Source organism: Diadema antillarum, unplaced genomic scaffold, assembly GCF_040938485.1.
Source record: "Diadema antillarum isolate AM-2024a unplaced genomic scaffold, OU_Dant_1.0 seq00000231_RagTag, whole genome shotgun sequence".
Classification (NCBI taxonomy): Eukaryota; Metazoa; Echinodermata; class Echinoidea; order Diadematoida; family Diadematidae; genus Diadema; species Diadema antillarum.
In genome coordinates this window covers 253,464-272,309 of record NW_027271281.1, presented here as the reverse complement: position 1 = coordinate 272,309, position 18,846 = coordinate 253,464, and the positions used below count along the sequence as shown (strand labels likewise).

Below are 18,846 nucleotides of genomic sequence, written 5' to 3'. Positions count from 1 at the left end.
TTTGTGTGTGTGTATGTGTGTATGTGTGTGATTACATGTACAACTTTATGTCGTGCTAGCTTATTTTTTGAACAATTTAAAAGTCAAAAAGATAGGAGAAAATGGAATGCTAGAGAAAATTCCTATCTGTCTAAAACTGCACACAAAGATGCAGTGCACAGTGAATAGTTCAGCTAGTGTAAGCTGCTTCAATGCAACAAAACTCTGCCTCAGTTGAGGCAGTTCTTAAGGCTTGGTTCAGCATCATCATCTGCAGCATTTCACAGAATTGCAGAGAAATGCCGATTTTAGAAAAACTGCAGAATTTCATACCTCTCGAGGAAACATTATTTTTGTACGTTCAGAAAGGAAGTAGTTCTCTTACATATCCTAAAAAATGCATCGAGTCTTTGTATGGATAAAAACATAACATATTTTCTTGTTGTATTTCTTAAATGTGGACAAAGAATGTTGCTGCAATTTCAAAACTGTATGACCAACGTGATTATTTTAATATACACACATCGCATCATAACTGACACTGAGTATGGTGAACGCATTTTCCATTCCATTTACCTCTGACCAGCTGTCTTCCACTTTAAAACTCTCTTCTTTTACAGTATCCATTTGGATTACTTTCCTCCTTCTCATTTTGAAACAAAACCTGACAACGTGATCTGTGTATTAATTTGTGCATATTAAGTAAACATAACACACTTGCCAGTGATTGCAATAATGAAGATGAAGCTGGCCCTCACCTCCGGCCTGTGTTTTGTGTAGGGGAATTATGTGGACAAACATGAATTCTATGAGTTGGTCAACAACTACCTGAGGGCCAGACTGAATGTGGGGACGATCAAGGCGGAGATTGCTGGGTTTCGGGAGGTGTACACAAGAAGTCAAGATGAGATTTGGAGCTTCCGGGAGACAGAAGTGCCAGTCAAGGTACAGAATATTTGTTTGTTTGTTTGATTTATAGCTGGATGTGCTAATCCTATCAAACTTGTCTGTAATGCCCACCTAAGGTGCATGGTAAAATTGTATTGTTGCAACAAGGTGTTGCTACGTGTATTTCCTTTTAATCTGGAATTTAGCATGTTTGTGTGCAATGCTGTATTCATGTGGCTAGTGACTACTCGGGACACCTACCTTTTTGTATATGTATATGTCTTCAGAGAGATGTATTCACAACCTTACGTGCAGGACAGACCAATTCCCTGCATTTTTGTATTGCATTTATTTATATTTGTTGTATATTTATCATAAATAGACTGCTACTTTATGCAAATACAGGTGCATTTGACAATGTTATATGGTAGTTGTATAAGGGAATGTAAACTGATGAATGTGTTGTTAGAATTCAAAGCTCTTATAATGTGTTATCATCCGTGGTATTGTAAATGTTTTGACAGCAGATATTTACGTTTTTAAAGAAATATTGATATGAGTAGATCTTAATTATCATTGAGCATCAGTTTAAAGAAATGGCAGCATAATCATATGAAGTAAAGGTGAGCTGTGCAGCGTTGATGCTATTTATCCATCTTTGCATTGATTTTCATGTCGATAGCATCTCAGATTCATCAGAGATTAAACAAAAAAAGTGAAATGTGTAATTCTCTTTGCCTTTGTGATATGGCAGGGTCAGTGTCAAGACGACATCAACGTGAAGGCGACACACACATTTACGACAGTTGAGTACCAGGAGGACAAGATGCACGCGCTAGAGCACGCACTCGACAAACTGCGGGAGCACATTCACGGGACATACGCGCTGGTCACATACACCGCCCAGCTGTCTCGTCTGCAGATTGAGTGCTACATACATCAGCTGTTAAATTGCTCACACCTATTCAGAGGGATCAGCAGTTCTATGCCAATAACTGGTAAAGATGTTTGTCTTTGACAGAGCATTGGCTTTGCTTGACCCGCATGGCATTGTTTTTACATGGCCTTCCTCTTGGACTGATGAGGCACATTGTTGCCCCTATGTATGTACCATGTGTCTAAAAAAAAACTATGCACTTTTGAAATGGCTGCCGAATGAGAAATATATGATTCTGGGGGGAAAGGTTTATATGTATGGATAGCTTATGGACTCAACTTTCATATGACACCAAAAAGTCTAAAAATAATTCATGCTTGAATGAGCACTGCTCACTTTTGTAAAGGGTATGAAAATTAGGCTGTGCAGGAATTAGCCTTTTAAATTTGCGACAGGTGAGTCCGTTGGAGCTTACAAAACTGAAGTTGATATGAAATTGTGATCAGTTTGGGTTTGCTGAGTGAATTTTATGGTTCATTAAACCAAACTTTTATGCATGGTTAAACCGCAGTTGCATTTATTTTATTGTAGCATTGCAAATTTCCCTGGTAGACTCAGTGATGTGTTCATGTGACAGTGAGTCAGGATGAGGTGATGGTACATGTTGCAATTTCCATGCTACACACTCTTATTTTTTACATCTGTGACTTGAATGAAAACCTTCGCCCCACATTGCAGTTATTTTCAGATTAGTAGAATAGCTCATTGATTTACTTAATAACCAGATGGAGATTATGTAAATTCATTATTCAAATACATTTTGTTGAAACAATGAATGTCACAGCTACTGGCTACTTATTATTCAGGTTACCCATTGACCTGAAGAATAGATAGCTGACATCTTTGACATTCTTTTTTTTTTTTTGACAATCCATAATTGAATATTCAATGTTACATAATTCCTACCTATCATATCAACTTCAGTTTTGTAAGCTCCAACAGACTCACCTCTTGCAAAATTGGAAGGCTAATTCCTGCGCTGCCTAATTTTCATACCCTTTACAAAAGTGAGCAGTGCTCATCTAAAGCATGAAATATTTCCAGACTTTTTGGTGTCATATGAAAGTTGAGTCCATAAGCTATCCATACATGTAAACCTTTCCGCCAGTATTGTATATTTTTTTTATTCGGCGGGCATTTCAAAAGTGTATAGTTTTTTTTTGAGACACACGGTAGATTGATTTACCGATGACAAGAATAGACGTACAGACACAAACAGAGTTGCAGATTACTGAATTGGTTTATTGATGCATGTGACTTCAATTTTGGGAGGAACTTCCTACGTCCGTTGCATGTGATGATTCTATCATCGACTTCCTGTGCTCATTTTTTTAAAAGATTTTTCTGCCGTGTTTGTTTCTTTGTCAGCCCACCTCACTGACGTTCATTCTAGCACCGCGCAGGCCGACATCGCCCGACTCAAACAGTGCATATCGGTCCTCTTCGCATTCCAGAGGAAGCCCGTTTCGGACTTGGAGTTTGTCGAACTCTCGAGATCATGGCTGCAGAGAATGGTGAGGTCGTCTGCACTGTGGATGTAGCTTTGGTGAAAATGTCAAATAAAGTAGAGAATGGTAGTTTATAAACTGATGGCGCTCACATCATATGTTTTATGTTGTAAAGTAGTGCTAATCAGCTTTAGCATGGCAACCCAAAAGGTCAGAGTTTGAATTAATTGACAGCATTGCCTTCCATGCTGAAAAGATTTTATTGGGATCTTTTGAGCATGGAAAATTAAACTGATCTTTGCTTTATTGTATATGGTTTCAAAAAGTATACGCTGTAATCATACTTACAACGTTGATTTATTGTTGTGAAATTAGGAGATTACCAGTTAGAAATGATTTTCTTTTTATGTCATACTTTTCAACTCCCTGGGTTATGACACATACAAAAATATAAGTCATGAGTGCACATTGAAAAAAAAATGTTTAGGATGCTCTGAAAACTTTGCAATGAAAACAATATGAAATTATTTGATATTAAACATTATATGAATGTCTGTTCCATTGGTCACTTTTTGAGGAGGATGTAACATCCTCTGTCTGATATTTGACAATGGCTATTTTGAAGCAAAGTGCCCTATATGGATGTAGTACTGTAAAACTTGACAAAGATGAACCATGGGCTCAGTGGGGTGACAAACTCCCCTTAATTACTGATTGGACATTTCTTACCACATGATCTGTATTGCAGGTGTCTGTACTCCTCCAAGTAGCCACCCTAGAGGACCACCTCTTCATTTTCAACCATCTCCTGAGGTGTCCCCCTGGTATCGGTGATTGGGCTGCTGCGTTCCTCCAGGTAGGAGCGGGAGCATGAGTGAGATCTACTGACAGAAATGGCAACTGTTACTTTTGTGCAGTATTTTGTACTGTTTGTTGCCAAAAATACTGCAGGTTTCATGGAAGGTGCTGTTTTTTTTTCTTCTCAAATTGTGTTGCTAGACATGTCGATTACAGGAAAGGTAAAAATACTGTTTTTCCGTAAGAAAGGCTAGAATGACACAACATTTTTTTTTCTTCTTTTTTTTTTTTTGGGGGGGGGAGGACTACATACTGTAAAACACAATATCTTGGCGGCATGAAATTTTCGCGAATTAGAGCCGATGGCCTTTTTTGCAGCATGAAATTTTCTCGAGTTGCCTCTGACATTCAATGCGTATAAATTCGTGAAATTCAAATGCAAGCAAACATTCTTCGTTTTACAGTAGTCTTCATTCTTGGACAGTTTGTTTCCAGACATCTATGATACGTGGTAAAGTAAGCATACCAGCCGGTGTGGCAATCAGTGAACAAAACTCAGTATTACAAGGGTTAAAATACTTGTTGTGATCATTCCCACTTGAGCTCCCAGCGAAGGGTATATATGTGTATTGACACATTGTCTACTACCATCATCTCATACCATTAGGTTGCTTCACCGCCGTCAGTGCGAGAAAGTGGTCAAGAAACCCAGCTCCTGCACATGGAGAATGCGGCGACTTCCTCGGGCACTGGAGGTCAGAGGTCACAAGGATTTGTGGCATCGCACCTCCTCGACCACTTCGTCGTCATGCTGTCCACCCTCATGAGTCCAGTTCGGTAAGTATTACGGAGCTGAGAATGACCGTTTTGCTTGGTAATCATGTCTGTGCTTATTTATTTAAAGTTGTTTGACCTTAAAGAGAGCCTGTGTCATCTATGTTACTCTAAAAGCTGTTATTTTTTGCATACAGATATTTTTGCAAATGAGGAGGTTATGGACATTTTCGCGTGATGTTGTTTTCGCGAATTGACACTGAGGCCGTCGTAAGTGGACTATCACCCCAGCACATGGGGACATTTTCATGTGTTGTTAAATTCGCAGTCCAACGGTGATTCGCAAACTTCGCGAAAACTAAACCCTTGCGAAAATAACAGCTTATACGGTATTGAGGAACTGAGGTGTGAAATGTTTTTAAGTGTGTGCCAAGCGTACTGTCATGTGGTTGGCATGTATCACGTTGGAGCAGACATCCACCTGTAGCCCTACGGTTGTACAGTATGTCTGCTACGCTTGCAGTGGATTAGGTTTATTCCAAATTTGAATTATGATGAATTTTAGTGAGTCAGAGTGGATATCCAAATAATTGCTGAAAAAAAAAAAATCTGGAAACTGTTCCATCACTTAGTAGAATGTATCAATTTTTGCTTTTCATGTCTTTTGTGATGATGTAGCCGTCTTCACTTTTGAATATCCATGTACAGGTCATTGTGACATTTGAAGGGCTACATTTTGTTAAAGAATGTTTGTTCCCTTATGTGTTCCCTCCTCTCCCCCATCTTGGATCAAAAAAGAGTAGAGATACAGCCAACCAAACAAACAAATGAAGCAGTAAACTAACACACATCTACCCATCAAATGATGCCTACATCAACGCTGCACACTGGCACCGGTCCAATGGTCCCTGACCAGTAAAAAAATCACTGTCGGACCAGTGACTTTTTTTCAGAAATGGACCAGTAAAACATGGAAAAACTGGGTACTTACTGGTCCGACCGACAGACAGGTCGGACCAGTGGAGACATGGGTTAGTGTGCAGCCCTGCCTACATGGTGATGAATGATTATGACTGTGTGTGTGTTCAGGAATCTCTGTCATGAATATGAATGATACTAAAGATGACCACACCAATGCATACAACACGTTCTCACCTGCAGCTACCGAGAGGAATACCTGGCCAAAATGACCGTCTTGTCTGCGAGCCCCTCATCAGCAAACAGTGATGCTACCATCAACTGGACACTTGTCGATGAAGACGTCGATGCAGAAGATGTGAGTTTGGACATGACTCCCCGATGGTTCATGCTGAGACTTGATTTCTGTAGTAGACATGTAGATCTGATGAGCAATTTGCATGTTGGAAATTTGCATGTTTACTAAATACTCATATTAAGACAAAAATGTGATTTTATGTGATTTATTTTTGGTATAGTTCACTTCTGTGATACAGATGAAAAATCCGTCAAGGAGCCTTTCAGTTGTCTATAATTGATGCAAAAAACATGGAGGATTTGTGTGCCCTCCATTAACAATGCTGTTTCATGTTGTTCAGATGTATCCCCATGTTGCCACAGCGTATTACCATCAAGTGCAATGTTGTTTTGAAATTACTAATCATTATTTTAATTGAGGTTACCTAATGATTCAGTGGGGGGAAAAATGCAATATGTCTGCATAGGAGCCATTAGAACATAAATTGGGACTGTTTGGTTATCGGGGCTTGAGACTAGCAAGAGGTGAAAATTGGTTTCATGCCCACACTACATGCTTGTACATCAACATTTGAGCAAAACATTCTCCCCCCCCCCCACATCTCTCTTACTCTTATACATGTATGTGATAGGTAAATGTGAGGGTGTTAAAGATAAAGACACATCTTGTAGCCTGTTAATGAGGGCATAAGATTATGATCGAAGAGTGTTGCTCATGGACTCGAGGAGTGAGGATGATGCACATTTCTCCAGCTGGGAACTTCCCCCTTTTGTAATGAAGCACAAGGTATAATGCCCTAAGGTGAAACACTTCTTTTTCAGCCTTCTAGCATAATTTCCAAAATTCCTTTGTGTGGGTTAGTTTGTCTAGATTGGCAGTAGACTTTATTTGGGTTTGATTTGAATTAAATCAATCCCATTTCTTTTCTTCTCGTGAGTATGAAATGATATGTGTTTTACAAATTGATGATCCATGATATCACAATTTTATAAGATTGTAGTCGTTCTCATACCATTTTGTTCCCATTGGATTCCCTTTGTAGAATGAATGTTTTTATATCTGTTGGGGAAAAAAAAAAGTAGAAATGGAATAAGATGAAATGAAATGTCATTTCTCTGCATCCCGTTTTTCTCCAGGAGGAATCATCTCACTCCTTGCTGCTAAATGAGGGTGACCTTGTGGAGCTCCTTGCCCAGTTCCCCTTCACTGAAATGTTCAGCCACATTCTTCGGGTGGATTCCACAGGTTTGCTGGCCATCTGTGCTACTTATTTTACTATTTAGAGCAGTAAAATCATGGGAAAAAAAGGGTCAACATGTCATTTACCTAAATATTCCAGTTTAGTTTAGTTTATTGCTGTTTTTTTTGTCCTCCTCCCCCATAAAGAATAAACAAACAACACATGCATCAAGATTTCTAAAGTTTGTGATTCTCTTTTAGTGTATCAATCATTGGTTTTCATAACACAGATTCAAAATAGATTATTCTTTGTGGTGTCATGTAATAAATTACTATGAATTATAATGCAAAACGTCACTGGCTTATTCCTCAACAGGGCTGTTTAGTTATATGACACTGTGGTCATTGCTTGTAGTTTTTTTTCTTCCCATTGTTTGTTTAGTAAGTACAGGCTTAACATAAGCATTATCATCAATTTTTATTATCTTTTAATCATACTCTCTTTGTAGACTATAGATGATTATTGAGCATTGATGCATACATGTAGACTTCAATTGGATCAAAACCGAATTGTGGCCGAGTTCAAGACAGTATACAGTGCACTCCCATTATAACGAACACAGTTATAACAAAATTCCGGTTACAACGAAGTAAAAATTCAGGCCGCAACATTATCCGCTCTCTGTTTTTTATTGTTCATTTGTTTGGTTATAACGAAATTTCGATATAACGAAAGAAAAGTGCCGGTCTTGGGGACTTTCTTGTACTGGGAGTCCACTGTAAATCTGGATGCCTATGGTAATGTCTGCCTTTTTCCTCATCAACGTTACACAGCCGACAGGGCGTACAGCATCGAACAGGTGGAGAGCCAAGACATGCTGAGGCTGGTCGCCTTCAGCTCCACCCTCATCGACATCTTCCGCTCGGGTCTCGGCACCTTCAACCGCTCCCGGTACAGACAGTTCGTGAAGAGGATCGGGCGGCTTATCAGGTATGAGACTTGGGCCCCGTTTCTTCGTGCCTGCTTTTCACCAGTATTAGAGTACTCTAAGAATGGGCTTTGAATAGTCCATAGAACTACTAGGTTAAAGTCAGTGCATCTCCAGTGATGAACCTATTGAACTGTGATCTCCTGTGAATACAGATGGTTTTCTTTCATCACAAAAGATGTGTTTGAAAGCTTGCATAGTGACCCCCCCCCCCCTCTCGGTAGTATTAGGGTTAAAGCAATTGTGAATGGCACATGAGTGTGTTCTAATGGATGTAGGATGGTGGGAAATTGGACTCGTATACACAAATTTCCAGCGACTTCTTCTGTAGTAGGAGTGATAAACAAATGCTATTGTGTATTTTAACCTACCGCGCAGACACACCGTGCAATATGTGGCCAACCAGTGGACCAACTACCACTCCTGGAGGGCCGAGGTATGCGGTGATGCAGAGGATGCGACCCTCCCCTCCGACGACCCAGAGAAGGCAATCTCGCTGCAGCAGATTCAGCTGGAGGTGGATGAGATGTTCTTCAGGGCAGTACAGTGCATTATGAGTTCGCCAAGGTGAGGTTTTGGAGAGGGGTCAAGGTCTTGATGTCAATGAAGACTATGCAAAAATGTGTACTTTTTTTTTTGTATTGTAGAAGACTCATGAGGTGATGATACTATCATTTCATCTCATATACATTTGTACCATAAAATCTTGTGTGAGGAGCACCCGTACTTTTAGCACTGAGAAGAAGAAAAAATTTCCAAGAAAATCTTGGATGTATTGTATCTTACGCTACAAGAAAAATATATTGTGCTGCAACGGATACCCAAAGTAGATCAATGCGACTGTGGTTAGTGGCACCTGGCACATCGGTGTACTGTGCCATTTTCTAAGTGAACATGAGTCAGTATGATAGTAGCTTGTTTTACTGCCACCAACAGAGTCAGTGAGCAACCTACAGGGGTTCATTTTCAAGTGATGAACTTTCTGAGCTCTTACATATCTTTCCCTGCTAGTGCTGCAAAAGTCAAGTCTGTCAATGGTGCTAATAAATCAATAGTAAGCTGCAAAGTCATTTATGCTAATGTCCTTATGACGCAAGCAATTTGCTGATGAAACCACGACTGGTCAATGTTTCTATTAGTTTGAAGGGAGGTAAACACGATGATGAAGTGGGAAAAACATGCTTGCTGTCCTTTGTGAGTTCAGCATGAAGTTTGTAATAAAATCATGGTATGCACCTCTGTGCATTGAAATCATGAATGGCAGTATCGACCTTGTCATTTGCAGGGTGAGGTAATCAATAATTTCCATTCTAAACTGCTTGGTGCACAGTGAGTTGACATTGAAGAGAGGTGAAGAACCAATAAAATTAGCATGAGCTGATATGAAGAACAAGTGTATGTATGCCTGGTTATGAAACAGATGATGACATATATTGAGTTCAGCGTGCGGCATTACTTAACTCTTGTAACTTTGTTATCAGAGATGATGTTTTCATTGTCTTCTTGGAACTGTGTCAATGTCCTCATTTCTCATCAGACTGGGCACCTGGCAATTCCTGGCAGACATGCCGTACTCTTGTCTTTCACCCCACATGATGTGGCGGTTGCTATGGTTTCTGCATCACTCCAGCAAGGGAGAGCTGAAATCTTCCTCCTCCATCAATGCGAGCAGGAGAGCCCAGCTGGAGGAATACAAGTGGGATCTATCGGGTAAGGGATAATTTGAGTGATCATCCTCTTTATGTCATAATGAAAGTCCATGTATTGATGGATCGATGAGCAGACTTTACGAAGACAGAGTAGTGGGTCTGGTTTTATGATGGACAGGGAACTGGTCTGACGGAAGAATGGTTTGAAGAGTGCTTGGTTGGAAGGAAGCTGATTTGTGGATATGCCTGAAGAGTATGAATGATGATGGATGGATTGGCAGTGTATGACAACATTGGATGAAGATGATAGAAGATTCAGACTGTAGGATGACTCACTTGATATGATCAAGCAAAGTGTAAATAAGTTAGTGAGATGATGAATGCATTGTTAGATTTAGAAGATTTAGGTTTTAAAGAAATGAAAAGAAGGAAAGTGGCCATACATCACTGTTAAAGATTGATGGCTTTTAAATGATAGTTCCAACCATTTTGTTAACTGATAATGTTTACAGGAAATGAAAAAGGCTCCCTTCCATGTAGTCATAAGAATGATAAGTGTCATATTTCATAGTTACAGTAGTTTCAATACCAGGCTTCCTTCAATCATCAATAAATTGAACTTAAGGAAGCAAAACTTGTTAATTGTCACTGCCATGTCACAGAACATTGTAAAGTAGATTCTGATATACTTTATAGAAGATATAGAGAGAGATGACATCTGGTGTTTGTGTGTTTTCTTTTTATTCCTGCTCACCAAGATGCTGCTAAGAAGGAGATGTTTAGCAGCAAACTACTCAACATGCCTATGTCGGAGGTCATCTATCTGCTGACCACATTTGCCAACATGGCCTCGGCCAGGAGCAAAGAGGAGGCGGACTTTGTGGAATTCATCACCACCGAGGTCTATGAGGTGAGAGCTTCCCTGGGCCCACTCTCCTTGTTATCATTGCTTTCTCTAGTGCAAATCCAGCTTAACCCTTACATATTCCGGCTTTGAGTGCCAGTTGGCACAGAAAACCCCTTAAATATGGTTGTACACATTGTCCAAAGTCCAAGGCACAGAAAGGGTTAACCAAAGATGAAAGGACCAAGCAATCAACAGTTGGCCTTCAAAAGACTCTTTTTCATCAAAGAAGAGATGAACGCAGGCTGCCTTTTATGTTTCTACTTTGGCAGTCTCCCTCACAAGAGGCAGCTATGAATGAATGAGTGAATGAAATAGTGAACAGAGAGATGTACTGAGCAACTAGAGACAGAAAAACATAGGAAAAGACGAAAAGCATGATTCAAGTGGCTTGTACACAAAAGACCACGGACATAAGCCATTACCATTGTATAAACCTGATTCTTCAAAGCTATATTTCTAACTATCAAATGAGAAGCTTTTATACTGCATTGACTATATCAAGCATTAATTACATAATATTTGTATGTGTTTTGTTCATTGATGCACATTATGTATTTGAAATGTATATTATAAACCAACAAACAATATATACGTACACATACATTACATACAGGCATACAATATTGTCAATTCAAATTAAAAATATACGTCTTGAGATTCTTTTTGAAACTATCAATGGAAGATACTTCTCTAAGAGATTTTGGTAGGCCATTCCATAGTTTTGGGCCCATATATGAAAAAGCCCGATCCCCCCAATTATGCTTGATTCGAGGTACCTGTAATTTTAGCGAGTTTGATGAACGTAGATTACGTGGTGGTTGGTGAAGATGAAGAGTATTTTGAAGGTAGACAGGGGCAAATTTGCGCAATGTACGGTAAACAAGAAGAAGAATCTTGAAGTTAATACGTTTTTCAACAGGAAGCCAGTGTAGGGACCGAAGTATTGGGGTAGTATGCACAGTTTTCTTCTTGAAAGTAAGTAATCTAGCGGCACAATTCTGAAGACGTTGCAGTTTACTGAGTTCTTTTTGTGGAAGACTGCAAAACAGAGAATTGCAGAAATCTAGACGAGACGAAATAAGAGCATGCATCAGTTTTTCTGCTGCTGATCTAGTTAAATATCTCCGAATTGAGCCCAGGTTACGCAAATGAAATCTTACAGATTGGGATACATATGAAATGTGGTCTTTGAATGTCAGATTTGCATCATAAACAACACCAAGATTACGAACTTTGTTCGAAGGCTTGATATTACTATTGCCGATTCTAACAAAACATGTATCAGAATTCACCTTAGACAACATCTGTTTGGATCCTATCAGAATAAATTCTGACTTACTGTCATTAAATTTGAGACCATTTCTTTCCATCCATGCCTTAACATCATCAATACATAATTCCAATCGTTTTACAGCTTCAGTGAGTTCAGTCCTGGTTGGTGAAAAGGATACAAATATTTGTATATCATCTGCATAACAGTGATACTGAATGTCGTGTCTTTCAAAATGTGTCTAATCCTTGAAAGATATAGTGAGAATAGAAGTGGTCCACCTACAGACCCTTGCGGGACTGTAAATTATAAATATATATTTATATATTATATAAATATCCTTTTTGTCCTAACAACTTCTTACAGCTGGCATACCTAAACAAGCACACTAGGGACTCCTGCTCCAAAGTGGGCAGGGAACTGCTGGCCGGGATGGCTCTGACCCACCCGTTTATTCTGACCAACATCATTGGCCTCATCCAGTCCTCAATGGATATCATTGGTTCTGTAAGTCGGCCTTCCTCTTGCTCAGTACCCTCCTAAGTTTGCCTGTTGAAGTTTAGTCTTGAATGTACTTTGGCAGGTGTGTATGGGAAATGCATTGTTTTAGCAAAATCAGCTCGTCCTCATTACTGTAAAATGAGGAACATTCGTGTGCATTTTAATTTCGCAAATTTCGCGAGAGCCGAGTTTTGCGAAATTAAGATGCACGCTAAAGATCTTGTCTACACTATATGCATTGAATGTTAGAGGCAACTCGCAAAAAATTTCATGCTGCAAATAAGGCCGTCGGCTCCTGTTTGCGAAAATTTCATGCTGCGAAAATATCGTGTTTTACAGTTGACTGATCAATCTTGGGATTGACTCATGCGGTGGATTCAAATAAGGGTGTGACGTATGCATAGTAATACACATAGAGGTCCACATTCAAAAGAGATGCTTTTACACTTTGTTCTTGTGCTTTAAAGGGACTGTACAGTACTGGTTGAGGTGAGGATTCAGGTTTGTAACATTCCTAAGTGAGATAATGAGAAACCTCTTATGAAATATGAAAGAGCATGTAATTTTGAGAAGGATTCAACGTTTATTTGATGAAACTTGGTTTTCAAATGGCTGAGATATCCAAAAAAGCGATAATGATAAAAGGCGACAGGCCATGCCTTTTATTAGGATCTCTTTGTTTCACCTTGTTTTTGGATATCTCAGTCATTTGAAAACCGATTTTCATCGAATAAACTTTTGATTCCCCTTAGAAGTGAATGCTCTTTGACATCTCATAGAGTGGTTTCTGAATATCTCGCAAAACGTTAAAAGCTAAATCCTCACCTCAACAAGAACTGTACAGTCCCTTTAATGTCATGTGTATGCATTTATGTAACAAATCATGGGGAAACGGATGATAGACAAATGTCATATCAGCCTTGTCTCATGGATTTCAAGTGAGAGTCAAAAGTATTGTAAGTAGAAATGCAAGTTTTAGAGCTACTTAGGATTTAGTCTACAAGATAAATAGAGTGTAAAGAAACCTGAACATGAGAAAGACATATTATGCAGCCCAGTCAAACATGTAGCCTCTATTACATGAGAAATATCCTCATATGATTTAGTTACTTTTACACTTCAAAGATAGACTTGCTCATTGATAGGTATTTTACTTCATACCAGTCCTGTTGAATATGAGGAAAACACAAAATATTTTGTTTTTTTCAGGTATCTTTGATGACAGAAGAGAATTATGAATCTTCACAGCCAGAAAAAAAAAAGAGGAAATTTCTGTGTGTGTGTGGGTGTGTGTTAGAATATCATATCCACACAACTACAATGATGTAATGTGTTAGGCTGCAAGGAAGGGCCTTGCAAAGGTCAATAATTCACCCTTACTGTACTTTTTTTTGCCATTTGACTCACATGCTTGAGTGCTTTATACAGCAATTGGCATGCATGACGGAGTACATTCTGTGGTGATTAGCTCAGGTTGAAACTTATGGTCGATGAATACAGATTACCCAATCGTTGTAATCCCTATTCTGTCACCATGGCCTTCCAACTGGACTGAGGCACATTGCTACGCCTGGATGGGCTTAATAATCTATCTGTATGACTGGGTCAAGTTTTGGTTAATTACTGAATGCTGATGCAAAAAGCTTGGCAGGTATCAAGAGCTAAGCACTTAGGCATGTAAAGGATTAAGTTGGCTCTTTCACCAAAAGTGCACATTCCCCTCTCTATCCCTACCGATGCTTCAGATGAGCCTCTACCTGTGTTCGGAGCTGCCCCTCCACCTCTGGCAGCTGTCCCAGTCAGACATGTCGGTCCTGAGGGCGTGGCTGCTGGAGAACAGTGCAGACTCCAATGAGAGCCAGTTGGCTCGCCTCATCCTCTCCAAACTCAACTGGGGCTTCAATGAGCAGGTGAGATGGAAGAAAAAAAAAGGGAAGGACTTAGAAACACCAACCTCCCCCCCCCCCACAAAAAAACAAAAACAAAAAACAAAAACACACACATAGCAAAAAAAAAACCAAACAGGTGGATCTGGCAAGAGAAAGTCCATTATGATTGAAGGAGAGATATAAGCCAAGATGGATAGCAGAAGGGAAGAGTTAAAGTGTTGGAAAGAGGGATTCTCAGTGGAGGATGAGAGAAAAGTGACTGATATTAAATCGATTTGTATTTCTTTCCTATATTGCTGCTGTGAAAGCAATGACAGCTTGTAAACAAGCAAGCATGGGGGCAGTGACTTTAAGTCACTTTTCGTGTTTCCCAACTCCTTATAGTCAGGTGATCCCATCACTGCAAGCCCTTGAGGCTTTTACGGGACACCTTTTTCTTTCACTTTACTTTACTTCTCTCTTCTTTTTTTTTTTTTTAAGTCTGACTTCTTTAAAAGTCTGACTTGTTACCACTTTGTTATATGATGACCTATGTCATCCCTTTGTGTATTATGTGTGAATTATGTTATATTTCGTCTTTTTTAACTGTTTATTATATTGTAAATGTGGAAAGAAATAAAGGAGAGTTCTATGCTCTCGGGCACTTGATCAAAAAGCCCCTTTGAAAGAACAAGACATGAACATAAAGTGCCTTGCCTAAAAGGGCACAACCACTGCTGCTGGGGAATTTGAACCAGGAACCTCAGGATTGATAGTCCATGGTTTTATCTACTGAACCACGACAGCTCCTCCATAGAATGTTGACAATGTGGGAGATGGAGAAAAGTTTATCATGGAAAGAAGCAGTTGTTAACAGATGAGGAGAAATTTGGAATGGAAACTTCGAAGATATAAAAGATGGAGGCATAAATGTACAGGAGAAACCTGTAGAGGAGGCAATCAAATTAGTTTGGCAGAAGGAGGGCAAAGATTCTTTTGCGATTATGACAGAGTAGGATCGTGAGAGAAACCAAGATTGATGGATTAAGTGGGAGGAAATAAAAGGGAAAATGGAAGAATGACGACGGATTGCAGAAGTGATTAATAAAGGCTGATAAACTTTATCTTTTTTTTCCCCTCAGTGTAGTACTTCTTGCATTGTCTCAGTGTAGTACTTCTGGCATTCACAAGAAACTGTTGCTAAACTTACATGACAGCCAAGTTGAGAGTTACTTGGGCTTGTGATATATCAATGAAAGGTTCATGATGTGGCGTGATCTTTTCTCATCCTGTGATCACATTTCAGGAAGATGAGCTGGTGCTGGACATCGATCTCCATCGCAAAGTAGCCATCTTGGTGATGGAGGCCTTCAGCAAGCACATCATGGAGAGACAGCAGGGAGCTTTCATCGCCTCCACCCTATCAGTGAGTGGCATATCACTTTTCCCTGCAGCAGTGCAGCTTAGTTTTCTGATACAGTCTATCCAAATCAAATCCAAAGGGACCAGAGAAATCGTTTGACTTAAGTTGAATCTTGACATCCATGGTAGAATTGACACATGTTTAGATCCATTTGGGGTAAAATTATTCTTAGACATAGCCAATTTGTTCACATGTGCGACATTGTTTTGGGTGAACCAGCAGAAGGATCATTAGTGAGAGAGAAGTATAAGGGGCATCCCCCACATGAACCCCCACTCTTGCCGCAGGCGGCCACTCGGCTTCCTGGCAACTCGTGCACACTTGACATGGAGTTGACTGTCCTATTCTTATACTCAAAGTATGAAATGATTGGGTGACATGTTGTAGTGCATAAGCATGCTGCTCAGCATGTTGGAAAAGTAGAGAAAAGTTGACAGGAACAGTGTGATGTGGTACCTGAGAGAAAACGCATATCTTTATGTGTTTGCACATGGGCAAATTCTTGATTGACCAACTGCGAAAATTGAGAGATACATGTTTTTGTGCTTGACTGTCTCTGATAAATATATGTTATTCATATTTGCTTTCTCTCACCCAGTGGGGCATTTCCATTGTGCTGGGGGACGTTGTCCAACTAGACGTTTGGTGCTGGGACATACTCAACAAGCTCCGCCTCCACACCCAAGATCAGCCAATCCCAGTCCTCCCTGCCGCTGGAGCAGTGGGAGGCGCGTCAAGCGGCCAATCGCTCAGCAAGAGCTCAAAGTCTGCAGAAGGACAAGGATTCCTCCAGGACGAAGAGGGGCGGAGGGAGGGCGAGTTCTGCCCCCCAGATCTCAAGTCCGACCCCCTCCTGTACCCTGTCAACAAAGCCCTGGAGAGCAAGACGCCGCTGGCCTGCTACATCGCAGTGGCAATGACCAAGGCTGGTCATGAGTAAGTTGGAATTAATTCATCACCTCCATTTGATTAGAATCAGTCATTTGTCCCATCCATCCTATCCCTCTGATAGGCTGTAGAAATATGAACGAAATTGGAGTCAAAAGACCAGTACATACTCTTGCATCAAAATCTATAGGAAAAAATTGCCTTAAGGACCTTGTAAGGAGCTTTTAAGTGCAGCTTTTCTCGTTAGTATTTAAAATGCTTTCTATTCCTAGTGTCCAGTGAGGCATTCTGTCAAATGTTGCCATTTTTGGCAAGACATTGGAAGGATTTTGTATTGTCAGGAACAACTTCAGTCGGGAACCTAAAGGCACACTCACAAAGTTTGTCGTGTCGTGTCATTTCAGGAAGAGGTTGATAACTTTCCTACAATTCCTGTGTCATGAAGGGAGACTCATCATCCTAAATGATTTCAATATTGCAACCATATTCTTAATCTCTGCAGTGTTGAGAACTTCCTTTCCAAGGGACTGGAGTACCTGCAGAACCTCGTCACCTCTGGCTGCCACAGGATGTGCATCCCCCTCATTGGCAAAGTGGTACCAACCTTCATCAATGCGGGGCACCAGGAGTACCTGCTGACCAACGTCAAGTACGGACAATTCCATTTGTTATGGGGGATTATTAGTTAATGGTGGAATGATGTTACACGTATATCAGGGACTTAAATGTGTCAATTGTAATCAAAATAGAAACGAAGAAAATATGTTTTAGGTGTAAAATATGTCTTTTCTGAAATTTGGTTAAGCATGCTTTATATGTGAAAAATGTCCATGTTCAAAAACGAGATTATTTCTACCCTCAAAATATGTTACTTTTTTTCTTTTCACCAGTTTGTTTTTAATCTGCAGAGGTTGTCAGCCCTGCATATGGCCTTTTATGATGACTCAACAGTTTTGGATCTGTCTCACAGCAAATCATTTCTATATCTATTCAAGAGGGGGAACTCCAGTAATCTTATATCATATTTATGTAGGATGTGCTCTGAATTGAAATTGAAAGGCTTTACTTTGACGTACAAGCATTAATCCCAAAAATGCAAAACTGCAATTGTGACTGTATGCTTCCGTGTATATGCCCAATTGTATGTGTATTAAAGGCATTAGCTTCATTTTCTAAAGAATTATACTTTGTAAACACAACATCATTTATTTGTTGTGTTGTTTATATGAAGTAGTCATAGGTTAAAATCAGTACCTTTATATCATGATCAGTTGCTTTAGAAAAAAAAAAAATCTCTTCTGTCCAAATGGACAAGAACATACCATGGATCAAATTACGAGCATTAGAATGTGAAAATAATGTAATTCCAGGAGAAAAAACACTTGTCTCTTAAGTGGTGACTAGTGGACGATTAACTCCTGTAAAACACGATATTTTCGCGGCATGAAATTTTCGTGAATTGGAGCCGATGGCCTTTCGCGAGTTGCCTCTACCATTCAATGCGTATAGTGTAGACAAATTTCACATGCATTTTAATTTCGCGAATCTTGGCTCGCAAAATTCACAAAATTAAACTGCACGCGAACATTCCTCGTTTTACAGTACTTCTGTGTTTTTCCTTTAGATTCATCTCCATGATAGAGACCATATTGAATGGTGATCAGCAGTACTCCAGACTCCTACAGAAGCTCTCTATGTCCTTCCAGACCAAGTGCACTGCTCTCTTCTCCAGCATGATTGCAGTATGTGTACTCCTTCTATAGTAATTGTTTTGTTTCTAGAACAGTCCGGAGATGGTTAATCATTATATCATATGTATTATTCCCATCAAAAGCGGTGTACCAGTTATATCACTTTAACAAATGAGTAGGAATTGAATCCATAGAAACTTAAGTACAATGTACATGTATCTAAAGATTTTTCTCTTCTTTTCTTTATAATGTTTTATTCATCTGATGGAATGATTGTGTGATAAAATAATTCTCATGGAATGTTCCCCTGGGCAAGCATATACATATGAGGTGTGTTTAGCAAGCTAGTTGACTTTATGATTGGAATCAGTAATGGTTAGGCCTGCAAAAAGCAGGTTCATATCCTACAGTCTAACTGCACTCATTCCATTAAAAAAAAAA

General features: G+C 39.6%; 1 protein-coding gene across 1 annotated transcript in view; it reads left to right on the top strand.

Annotated features, from left to right (window-relative positions):
- Positions 1–18,846, top strand: part of LOC139729260 (ectopic P granules protein 5 homolog) — a 54,208-nt gene that overhangs the window by 5,425 nt on the left and 29,937 nt on the right. Inside the window, exons 4-20 of the mRNA XM_071640191.1 lie at positions 760–924; positions 1,622–1,865; positions 3,173–3,318; positions 4,001–4,108; positions 4,718–4,887; positions 5,986–6,100; positions 7,177–7,285; positions 8,054–8,210; positions 8,587–8,775; positions 9,746–9,918; positions 10,616–10,767; positions 12,401–12,541; positions 14,281–14,445; positions 15,710–15,829; positions 16,425–16,762; positions 17,217–17,363; positions 18,339–18,456. Of these exons, the coding sequence (XP_071496292.1) occupies positions 760–924; positions 1,622–1,865; positions 3,173–3,318; positions 4,001–4,108; positions 4,718–4,887; positions 5,986–6,100; positions 7,177–7,285; positions 8,054–8,210; positions 8,587–8,775; positions 9,746–9,918; positions 10,616–10,767; positions 12,401–12,541; positions 14,281–14,445; positions 15,710–15,829; positions 16,425–16,762; positions 17,217–17,363; positions 18,339–18,456 (2,757 nt within the window). The remainder of the gene's footprint in view (positions 1–759; positions 925–1,621; positions 1,866–3,172; positions 3,319–4,000; positions 4,109–4,717; positions 4,888–5,985; positions 6,101–7,176; positions 7,286–8,053; positions 8,211–8,586; positions 8,776–9,745; positions 9,919–10,615; positions 10,768–12,400; positions 12,542–14,280; positions 14,446–15,709; positions 15,830–16,424; positions 16,763–17,216; positions 17,364–18,338; positions 18,457–18,846) is intronic.